The sequence below is a fragment of the Fukomys damarensis genome, unplaced genomic scaffold (assembly GCF_012274545.1).
Source record: "Fukomys damarensis isolate Sample0158 unplaced genomic scaffold, DMR_v1.0_HiC HiC_scaffold_20, whole genome shotgun sequence".
Lineage (NCBI taxonomy): Eukaryota > Metazoa > Chordata > Mammalia > Rodentia > Bathyergidae > Fukomys > Fukomys damarensis.
In genome coordinates, this window is record NW_022900932.1 from 8,235,826 (window position 1) to 8,246,533 (window position 10,708).

The following is a 10,708-nucleotide window of genomic DNA, read 5'->3' on the forward strand; positions in this document are numbered from 1 at the left end:
CCTCCCCCATTCACAGAGATCAGGAAGTAAACAGTCTACTAACCCTGCTGACAACTACTATCTGGCCCGGAGGAGAACCTTGCAAGTAGTGGTGAGCTCCTTGTTGACTGAGGCAGGATTTGAGAGCGCAGAGAAAGCTTCTGTGGAAACACTGACCGAGATGCTGCAGAGCTGTGAGTACTGGAAGGATCAGGCCTTTTTCGAGTCAACCCGGATACCAGTACTATGCCCTGTGCCGTGCTGGTGTTAGGGAGCATTTGAGGGGAGAACTGGGCGTAGGTGATTTACAGACGTTAGAATCGGATGATTGATATGAATGTGAATCTGCCACTTTATGGTTTGGACCGATCACTAACCCTCAGTTTCCTTGCATGAAATGGAATAATAATTTGTACCCGAGGGAGGTGTGCATGTGAGAGGCATATGCAGAATGCTTAGTGCTGGTGGGATTGTAAACGCCTGATGACTTGTAGGTGCCCTTATTACTGTTTCCCCTCTATTCTCAAAGGACTTCAAATTCTGTTGGGGAGGCAGGACTGAATCCCATGAAATAGGATCCCATCGCATTATGTAATTACTATATTGTGATGCAAAGAGGATGGATAAGCTTTATAGAATAGAAAAAATATTTTTGAAAGGACATGTCTTAGCCAGGTATGATATAAAAAAAACCTAGAAATCCAGCTACTTAGGAGGCAGAGGCAGGAATATCTTAACCTTGAGCCTTGCCTGGACAATTTAGACTGTCTTTTGTTTGTTTGTTTTTTGTTTTTGTTTTTTTTGAGGCAGGGTCTCACTATGTAGTTGAAACTGACCTGGAACTCACTATGTAGCCCAGGCTGGTCTCTAACTCACAGCGATCCTCCTGCCTCAGCCACCTGAGTGCTGGGATTACAGGCGTGCACTACCATGCCCGGCCAATTTACACTGTCTTTAAAGAAAAAACTAGGGCAGGGAATGTAGCTCAGTGGCAGAGCGCCTGCTTCGCAAGCCCCAGATCCTGAGTTCAGTCCCTGGTACTGCTAAATAAATAAATAAATAAATAAATAAATAAATAAATAAAATAAAAAATTTAAAAACCAAAAATAATCATGGAGGTACATTCCTATAATCCTAGCCCCTTCGGAGGTTGGGGGAAAAAGACTGCAAGTTCAACGGCAATCTGGGCAAGTTAGTGAGACCTTATTTCAAAATAAAAGAAAAGAAAAAAGGGTTGGGAGTATAGCTCAGTGATAGGGTGCTTACCTAGCATGCACAAGGCCCTGGTTTCAATCCCCAGCAGTGCAAAAGGAAAAAAAAAAAAAAGGAGAAGTCTTGATTTTAGGAACCAGGTATTTCCCTGTGTACAACTTGTTTTGGGGTGGGATAAATGCGTGGTGGAGTTCATGGTGTTTCATGGTGAGTGACACCTCCTCTGAAAGTAAATAAGGGAAAGGTTGGGACAGAGAGATGGTGAACTGCAGTGCAAATCCAGCAGGACCATTTCCGGAGCAGTTCCTGCCTGTCACACTGCAGAGGCTCTGTGCTTGTACCCAGAATCTACCCTGCGTGCTGGGGACCAGACCTGTGAGCAACAGCTCCTCAGTTCCTTGTCCCCGGCTCCAATAACCTCGTCTACTTCCTGACAGTATGAATTTGCTTTTTCTAGGTACCTTATAGTTCATCATGTTGTGGCATGTATCCAAACGTCATTCTTTTGGGGGATGAGTTCCACTGTGTGGAATGAATGTGTGTGTGTGTGTGTGTGTGTGTGTGTGTATCTATAGATATAGATATATAGGTATATATGTGTAGATATCTATATATCTATAGATATACAGACACACATTTACATATATCTCTGTCATCATATATGTATATATATCTATATATAGATATATATACAATTATATATACGCTGTGTTTATACCTCTGTCAGTGTATATATTTACCTGTCAGTTGTCCCACCTTTTCTTTATTTGAATAATGCTGCTCTGAACACAGTGTACAAATATCCGGCTGAGTCCATTTGCAGTTGATTTGTGTGTGAACCTAGAAGTGGAATTGCTGGCTCTCATGGTAATTCCATGTTTCACTTTTTTTTTTTTCTGGTACCGGGGATCGAACTCGGGTCCTTGGGCTTGTGAGGCAGGTGGCGGAACCACGGAGCTAAATCCCCAGTCCTCCGTGTTTCACTTTTGAGGAGCTCTGACAGGCCCCGTGGCTTTGATTCCCTCGTAGACATTTCAGAAATCGGGCGGAGCGCCAAGGCATACTGTGAGCACACGGCCAGGACCCAGCCCACGCTGTCGGACATCGTGGTCACGCTGGTGGAGATGGGTAAGGGCGTCTGCACATCTGCTCCCTGCTGCCTCATCTGCTTCTAGCTTGAGAGTGATAAGGAGAGGGCGCCTGAGCCCTGCAGGTCCTTCTGCTGGTTGCTTCAGCGGGGAGTTAAGCCTCAGAGTCCCACACTGTCACTGCGCTTCCCGCACTTGCTGTCCGGTGGTCCAGGCAGGGCTGTTTTCTCATCTCACAGGGTTCAACGTGGACACTCTCCCTGCCTATGCGAAGCGGTCTCAGAGGATGGTCATCACTGCCCGTAAGTGACCTCACTGAGCACTGCGGTGGGTGAGCTAGATGCTGAACAGGGCGGGGAGTAGACCAGCAGCAGTTTCTCTGTTTCCAGCCCCCTTCCAGGCTCTGCCCCCCTCCACCTAATCTCTGTCTGGGCTCACAGGATTAGCATGTGAAGTTCGGTCCCACAGAGGAAAACCATCCCTGAGACATTGCCGTTTCCTGTGCTTTAGTCCCTGAAGCGCAAAGGCTGCTGCTTGAGGAAAGCAGTTCTTGTTCTTCCTTAGATCAGAGCTGCTAAATCATGGCCCCTGGGCTCAGTGCAGCCCACTGCCTACAGCCCACTGTCTGCTTTGCTTTTTGTTTTTGTTTTTTGTTTGTTTTGGTACTGGGGATCAAATTCAGGCGTTTGTGCTTCCGAGGCAGGCACTGGAACCACTGAGCTAAATCCCCAGCCTGCTTTTTGTTTTTGAGACAGGGTCTCACTGTAAAGTCCAGGCTGGCCTTGAACTCACTGTGTAGCCTGGGCTGCCTCAGTCTTGCAGTCCTGCCTCTGCCTCCCAAGTGCTAAGACTATAAGCGTGCACCACCCATGCCTGGCTTCTGCTGCCTGATTTATAAAGTTTTATTGAAGCACAGCCATGTTATTGTCCCTGATTGCTTTTATGCTCTAGTGGCAGATTTAACTGTGACAGAGATTATGTGGCCTGCAAAATCTAAAGTATTTACTGTATGGCCCTTCACACACAAACTTTGAGGCTGCCTTGGATAAAACTAGGTGCCATAAGCTGAGTAGGTGGTAAGTTTGGGCTTGTAAGACTTGGGAAGAAATCACTGGATTTGGGGGGGGGTTGTTTTTATTTTTGTTTGTTTGTTTTTTGGTTTCGGGGATTGAACTCAGGACCTTAGGCTTGCGAGATGGGTGGCACCACTGAGTTAAATCCCCAGCCCTAAAGTCACTTTTTTCTTTTCATTTTCCTTTTTTTGGTACCGGGGATCAAACTTAGGTCCTTACACTTGTGAGGTAGGCGGTGGAGCCACTGAGCTAAACCCCTGGCCCAAAACATAATGAAATTTCATTTCTATGAGTCTTTTTTGTTCCTGGTACGGGAATGGAACTCATGTCCTTGTGCTTGCGAGGCAGGTGGCTGAACTACTGGGCTAAATCCCCGGCACTCTTTTCTTTTTTTTTGAAACAGGGTCTTGCTATGGAACCCAGACTGGCCCTGAGCAGGGTCCTCCTGCTGCCTTAGCCTCCTGAGTGCTGGGAGTATGGGTGTGCACTACCACGCCCGGCCTCATACATTTTTTTCATATTGGCTTCTTTTAAAGAATTCTCAAGCAGGAGGAATGCTTTGAGTTCAAGGCCAGCCTAGTGACAACCTCAAACTAAAAACATGGTGGAGTGTGGTGGTGCACCCTATAACCCTAGCCCTCAGGCAGGAGTATCTCCATGAGTCTGAGGCCAGCCTGCTCTACATAGTGAGTTCAAGGCCAGCCTGAACTGTATAGCAAAACCCTGTCTCAAAAAAAGACACCCCCGCCCCAAGAACTCTTCTCAAAGTGGCAGTGGAAGATGCTGTTATCGGCTCCCTCTTGTACGTGAAGTCCACACTTGCTTTCCCCAGCCCCATGTACACCTTTGTTATTTGAGCCCTGAACATTTTGGGGGGTGAGGTTGGTGACTGAGCCCAAGGCTTCCCGTATAACTGATGTGCTCTACCACTGAGCGACACTGCCGGCTCCCTGAGGGTCTTGGGAGAGACTGTGCGGCCCCCTAACTTCGTAGTTCTTCTGCACACTTTCCTGTAACTGCGTTGGCCATGGCTCCCCACCTAGCAACCTGAGAGGTCCATGAGCTGTCAGAGGCCTGTCCTAATAGCAGTGGAAGGGCCTGCTGTTTAGAGAACTGTGGTCCAGGAGAGGAGGAGGATTTGGACGGAGGTCAGCCTGCAGGGCCGGGGCCTTGCCGGAGGAATAACTGCTGGTGATTCTCTCTGGCAGCTCCAGTGACCAATCAGCCGGTGACCCCCAAGGCGCTCACGGCAGGGCAGAACCGGCCCCACCCGCAGCACATCCCCAGCCACTTCCCAGAGTTCCCCGACCCCCACACCTACATCAAGACCCCGGTGAGTGGCGGAGCCCGGCTGGGGCTGGTGCTGAGCCCACAGTCAGGTTCTTGGGGGAAGAGAGGTTTGGATCTCAGTGACAGGTAAAAATTATGTCCTCAAGTTGCCACCAAACAAGTAGAGGCCAGAAGTCACCTGTCCCACCCGAACACAAAAGAACTTAGACACATAGAAGCAAAACTGTAAGGATATTCCACAAACATTGGTGGTAATTCCTCATGAAATTATAGGTCTCTTTGGTTGTTATGTATGTAGTTTTCTGGCTTTTCAAATTTTCCATAACAGAAAAAATTTTTTAAGTTATTTTTTAAATTTTTATTTATGTTGATGGTAGGTACTGAGGATGGAACTTGGGCCCTCACACTGAGCTGCATCTCCAGCCTTTTTTTTTTTTTTTGGTACCAGGGATTGAACTCCGGTCCTTGTGCTTGCAAGGCAGGCGGTGGAACCACTGAGCCAAATCCCCAGCCCTCCAGCCATTTTTATTTCTTTTTTGAGTGGTGTCTCTCTTAAATCAGTAAACTGCCTAGACTAGGTTCAAATTTGCAGTCCTCCTACCTCAGCCTCCCAGAGTGCTAGGATTACAGGTATACCACACCCAGCTCCCCCTTCCCCAGGAATTGAATTTAGGACCTTGCACTTGCCAGGCTGGTGGCAGAACCACTGAGCTAACCCCGCCCCCCTCCCGGTTAGCCTTGAACTCAGTATATAGCCCAAACTGACTTCAGACTTGTAATCTTCCTGCCTCAGCCTCCTGAGTGCTAGAATTACACATATTTCTTAATTTTTGAGATTAAGAATAAAGACTGATGTATTTACATCATTTTCTTTCTGTGTTCTGGAGACCTCAGCTCTGAAGGATGGTGGAGGCCAGTTTTGGAGGCAAAAACCCTCCAGGCAGCAGGACAGGACTGGGGAGAGCAGGGAGCGTGGCTCTCACATGGCGCCTTCTGCTGACATCTTTGCAGACGTACCGGGAGCCCGTGTCTGACTACCAAGTCCTGCGGGAGAAGGCGGCGTCTCAGAGGCGCGACGTGGAGCGGGCGCTCACCCGCTTCATGGCCAAGACAGGCGAGACCCAGAGCCTTTTCAAAGATGATGTCAGCACCTTCCCACGTGAGTGTCGCCTCCGCGCCCCAAGCTGTCCTGAGCGATCACCGCACCTCGGCCCTGCTCTCAGCCACTGTCCTGTGGGTGCGGCATATTCTCCCCACCTTGGGCTCCTCTTCCCAGCCCGTCCAGCCGGCCCCTGCCCCTGCAGGACTGGCTGCTACAGTAGGTTAGCTTCTGGCCACCGCCGAGCCCGAGGCGTAGAGATTCACACGGGGTAAGTAAGTGGCAGCCCGGAAGCAGAGGGGCACCGGTGACCAAGCTGGCCCCTGTCCCAAGGGCCGTCCCTGGGCTCTTAACCGTGCATCTGTGCACATCTGGCTGTGTGGCCCCGGTCACTGCGGTGACAGCAGCTGGGTCCCCAAATGCCAGACCCCGTGCTCCTCACTTCCCACGCTGCACCTGCCGTGCTCCTCCATGAGCCCACAAGTCGGGACTCACTGTCCCCTTCAGAGGAAGCCGGGGCGCACAGTCGTGAAGTCACCAGCCGAGGGCCACAGACTGCGAGGTGGCGTTCAGGCCTCGCTTTGCAGCGAAGATCCTTTCGGGCGCCTCCTGAAGTCAGATTCCACCAGAGAAGAGCGTGGACACGTATTTCATTCTGATTGCTGGTTTGCATTATTTTTGAGCCAGGGTCTCACTGCTGCCCAAGCTGGTGCTCAGCTTATCCTCCCAGAAAGCTAGACTCCAGCCGTGCACCACTGTGCCTAATTATTATTTTTAAATCAGTTTCTTCCTTTGCCCCCATTGCTTTTTTGAAGAACCAAAACTGATTCGCCAGAGCATCTTTCAGTGCAGTGGACACTAACACACGGAGCCCTCAAATTCAGCCTCTGGATTTACATACGTCCTTCAGGTTGAAGAGATCACTCTCCCTGTGGTAGAAATGAGGGTTTGAGCCAGGCATGGTGACGCTGCTCTGGAGGCTGAAGCAAGAGGATTGTGTATTCCAGACCAGTCTGGGCAGTTTAACAAGATCTGTCTCACAATTTTAAAAAAAAGAGAAGGAGGCTAGGCGTGGTGGCGCCTGCCTTTAATCCCAGCACTCGGGAGGCTGAGGCAGGAGGATCGCTGTGAGTTCGAGACCAACCTGGGCTACGTAGTTCAGGTCAGTCTCAACTACATAGTGAGATGGATACAGCCCAACAGGAAAGCAGTTGTGTACAGGGGCCCTGGGTTCAGTCCCTACCTACTGCAACAGAGCAAAGGAAGGAAGGAGAGAGGGGGCCTGACTGACCTTGGGCGAGAGGTCACACAGCCACTGCATCCCCAGGACCGTCACCCAATTGTCCCGAATGAGCGCAGCCACACTTGCTGACCGTAGGCCTGGCGTCTCACTGCCTGAGTTCAAATTCCTCCCCGGTGTTTCCTGTGTGTTGGAGCAGCACGCTGACTACTGTGCGCCGGGTTCCTTGTCTGTGCACGGGACGGCACCTGGCAGGGTGGGTGAGGGTTAGAGACGGCGCCTGCCCCACTGTCCTGTGCTGTGCCGGGCTCACGACAGTGGTGGTCCCTCCTTCCCATCCCCAGTGATCGCCGCCCGGCCCTTCACCATCCCCTACCTGACGGCCCTCCTGCCCTCCGAGCTGGAGATGCAGCAGATGGAGGAGACGGACTCCTCGGAGCAGGAGGAGCAGCCCGACACGGAGAGCCTGGCCCTGCACATCGGCACGGTGGGTCCCACCCACCTCTGGGGGCCCGAGGATCTCATGGGGTGCCCTGCTCCCCAACACAGGAGGGGGTCCGAGCCCTGGGGAGCCACCCGTGTTCCCACTACCACCGGGCCAGGCACAGCCCCGGGGTGGGGGACCGGCAGCATCCCTGGCCCTTGGGGAAGTGACAGGCGAGGAGACAGGAAGCGTGGTGGGAGGGGACACTGGGGTTCAGAAGGAGGCACCGCACCATAGCGGCTCTCCCGGCCTCAGCAGCTCGCTTGCTGTAAAAGCGGAATCTCAGTGACTTCCCTCCTTAGAGCCCTTGGTGTCACCAGGGGACACCGCTCATCTGGCCCTGGTCCCCACGCCTGAGCTCCTAGGTCACATTTTGAGAGCGGGACACACACCCTGTCCCTGCACCCTCTGCTCACTTTAAAGAACATGGAAAATAGAGGAAAGTTTCAATGAGGAAAGAACCGCCCAGACTCCCAGGGCAGGTTTGGAAAATTTCAGTGTATTGCTTTCTTTTTTTCTAAGTCTACCCAATTGTGATTCTTTAAAAATTTTAATTGTAATCACACCGATTGTATGTGAGCTGAAGATTACTCCAGGATCCCATTCTTCTCAAACAGTAGAAGTCCTGCTCGGGGTCACGGACGGGTGGTATCCGTGACGGGCACATGGTCCTTGGAGCTGGGCTGTGCCGTGTCAGGACCCCAGGACCTGAGGACTTCTGGCCTATGCTGGAATATGGTTGCTGGCACTATAGTGCAAGTACAGGAAGCTGCAGAACTGGAGCAAACCGGTTCCAAGTTACTCAGTTAGGCCTCTGTGACCCCCGAGGACGAGACCTGCTCTGGCCTGGTCCCTGGTACTGCGAGGCGCCCAGGCCACCGCCTGCTCCCCACCTCCCACTGGGCCTGTGTCTGCAGTGCTGTGACACAGTGGGGCTCCCGGCTGCTCCCTTCCGGATGAACGCTGCCCACGGGGGTGCTTGGCATGGGCCCGATCCGATCTTTCTTCTGAAGTTGGTGTTTTGCTTGGTTTCCTCTTCCGCCCAAAGGATGAGTCTGGGGCGGAGAAGGAGAACACGTCCGTGCTGCAGCAGAACCCCTCCTTGGCAGGCAGCCGGAACGGGGAGGAGACCGGCATCGATAACCCCTACCTACGCCCCGTGAAGAAACCCAAGATCCGCAGGAAGAAGTGAGTCGGGCCGGCTGGGGGGCGGCTCGGGCCTGGCTGGTTCCCCCGAGGGCTGCATGCTGCTGCTTCTCTCCAGGTCCCTGTCCTGAGCCGGAGGAAGCCTGGCTCGCGGAGGGGCGCAGCACCACCCCCTGAGAGTTGAAGCCCCTGGAGGGAAGATGCGGGTGACCTTGTGAGCGGAGGCTGCGGGATGGCGTCGGGCAGGGTTTTCATGGAAACCTCAGTCACCTGTTTCCACCGGAAGTCTGGGTCGGAGGAAGCAGTGGGAATCACAAGACTGTCCTCATCACCGGGGCCCCTGTGTCCTGGGGCCTGGCGGCAGCTGGGAGCTTCATTATTATCCCAGCAGTGTGTTCCTCTGAAACCCCAGGCGCAGGAAGGTGCCAGGGAAGAGGGGTTCTTGGCTGCTTTGCTCTGTGCTGGGAAGTCTGTTCCGGGCCCCAGGGTCCCCTTACTGACTCGCAAACAGTTGCAGCGCCGATCGGAAGACCCGGAACCTCACCCGTGCTTCTCTCCTCCCCTGGGCCACAACGCGCTGTGGAGCTGCCGGAAAGTCCCTTGTGCCTTGTGTTGGGCACAGGAGGCCGCGCGCCACAGCTCTGATCTGGCACTGGCTGCAGTTGGGTGCAGCGGGCGGATGTGTTAAGGTGGCGGACAGTGATGGGGGGAGGGCAGCTCCTCCAGGCAGGGACATCCTGAGGGATTGTCATTCACCGTCCTCTGTGGGACCTGCCCTCTGACAGCAGCCTGGCCCCTTGGACACCTCACGCTGTGACTCGTGAAAGAGCAGCTGGAGATTTTAAAGAAGAGGGAAAGGAGTTAGCAGTGTCAGCTGGCACATCGCAAGCTGGGCCTGGCCTTGCGGGTTGGACCCAGAGCCTGGCTGCTCTGCAGGAGGCTGGCGTGGGCTGAGCACATTGCTGCCCGCGGGGCAGCGGTGATGGGAGCCTCCAGGCTGAGCCAGCCAGGGCTTGGGAAAGCAGGAAGCAGGTCTGCGTCCCCTCAGCCGCCTCACCTCATGCCTGAGGACACTTTGCCACCGACGTACCCTCCAAAATGTTTTCGGGGAGATGGCAGGCTCGCTGATGTCCCTTGGCTGGTCTCTGAAGGAGCCATTTGAAAGCCAGATCCAAGGAGTAGAAGGGTCTTGGCCCCAGAAGATGGCCCAGTTTGACAAAGTCGCCCCAGGCTAGGCTCCTGTGGCCACGTTCAGCAGCTGCCCCTGCTATCATCGTGGACACCGGCCCGGTCCCTGGCCTGGCCTGGCCTGTAGAAACTGCAGAGCCCTCTAGGCATATTTATAAATTTCTATTTTTTGTAACTTTGGGGTTCTTCTTAGAGGAAAAGAAAGAGTAGTAAACAGCTGGATTGAAAGTGATTTGTGAAAGGCCCATAATAAAAGTTGATGGTAAAATCTTTGTAAACAAAAATTAAAATAAGGAACACTTTGTAAATAAGCAGCACTGTTAAGCATTGAACTTGATTTGTGTTTGTTACAGTTGTGTGCAAGGCTGTGCGCACACACGCACACACACGAGTAGGTGGCCCTCCCGTCGGATGGTGTATCCTGATGTTTGGGAACTCCGGTGTCTCCCTTGCCCTGCCTTAACACTTAACATCCTGTTGATTCTGTTTCACCTCTTCCCTCCATTGTTTTCTTTTCTTTTGAGACAAGGTCTTAACTGTGTATCCCAGGCTGGCCTCCAAGTCATGGCGATCCTCCTGCCTCAGCCTCCCGAGTGCTGGGACGACAAGAGATGTAATTTTTTTCTTCCTGGAGTAGTTCATCTTTGCTTTTTTTTCTTTCGGTGCTAGGATCAAACGTAGGGCCTATGTGCACTGAGCTGCGCTAGGCCCCCTGGAGTAGACCCATACTGGCATACTGGGGGAAGACTTGAGTTAAAGTCTTGCTGTGTAGTTCACATGCTAGAGAAACGAACTACATAGCAAGGACCCCATCTAAAAAAGCCAAAAAGAAAACAAGATTATAGGGCAACCCTGGAGTGCTTCCTTGGGGCTGGGCCCTCCCAGCCAGCAGCAGCCTCTGGGGTGAAC

The 10,708-nt window shown here is 52.6% G+C and overlaps 1 protein-coding gene across 1 annotated transcript in view; it reads left to right on the top strand.

The window, feature by feature from the left end:
* Positions 1–10,344, top strand: part of Taf8 (TATA-box binding protein associated factor 8) — an 11,904-nt gene extending 1,560 nt beyond the window's left edge. The window contains exons 2-9 of the mRNA XM_010617611.1: positions 17–173; positions 2,221–2,319; positions 2,519–2,581; positions 4,561–4,685; positions 5,654–5,801; positions 7,326–7,468; positions 8,514–8,653; positions 8,730–10,344. Coding sequence (XP_010615913.1) covers positions 17–173; positions 2,221–2,319; positions 2,519–2,581; positions 4,561–4,685; positions 5,654–5,801; positions 7,326–7,468; positions 8,514–8,653; positions 8,730–8,742 — 888 coding nt within the window. The 3' untranslated portion in view covers positions 8,743–10,344. The remainder of the gene's footprint in view (positions 1–16; positions 174–2,220; positions 2,320–2,518; positions 2,582–4,560; positions 4,686–5,653; positions 5,802–7,325; positions 7,469–8,513; positions 8,654–8,729) is intronic.
* Positions 10,345–10,708: the final 364 nt, after the last annotated feature.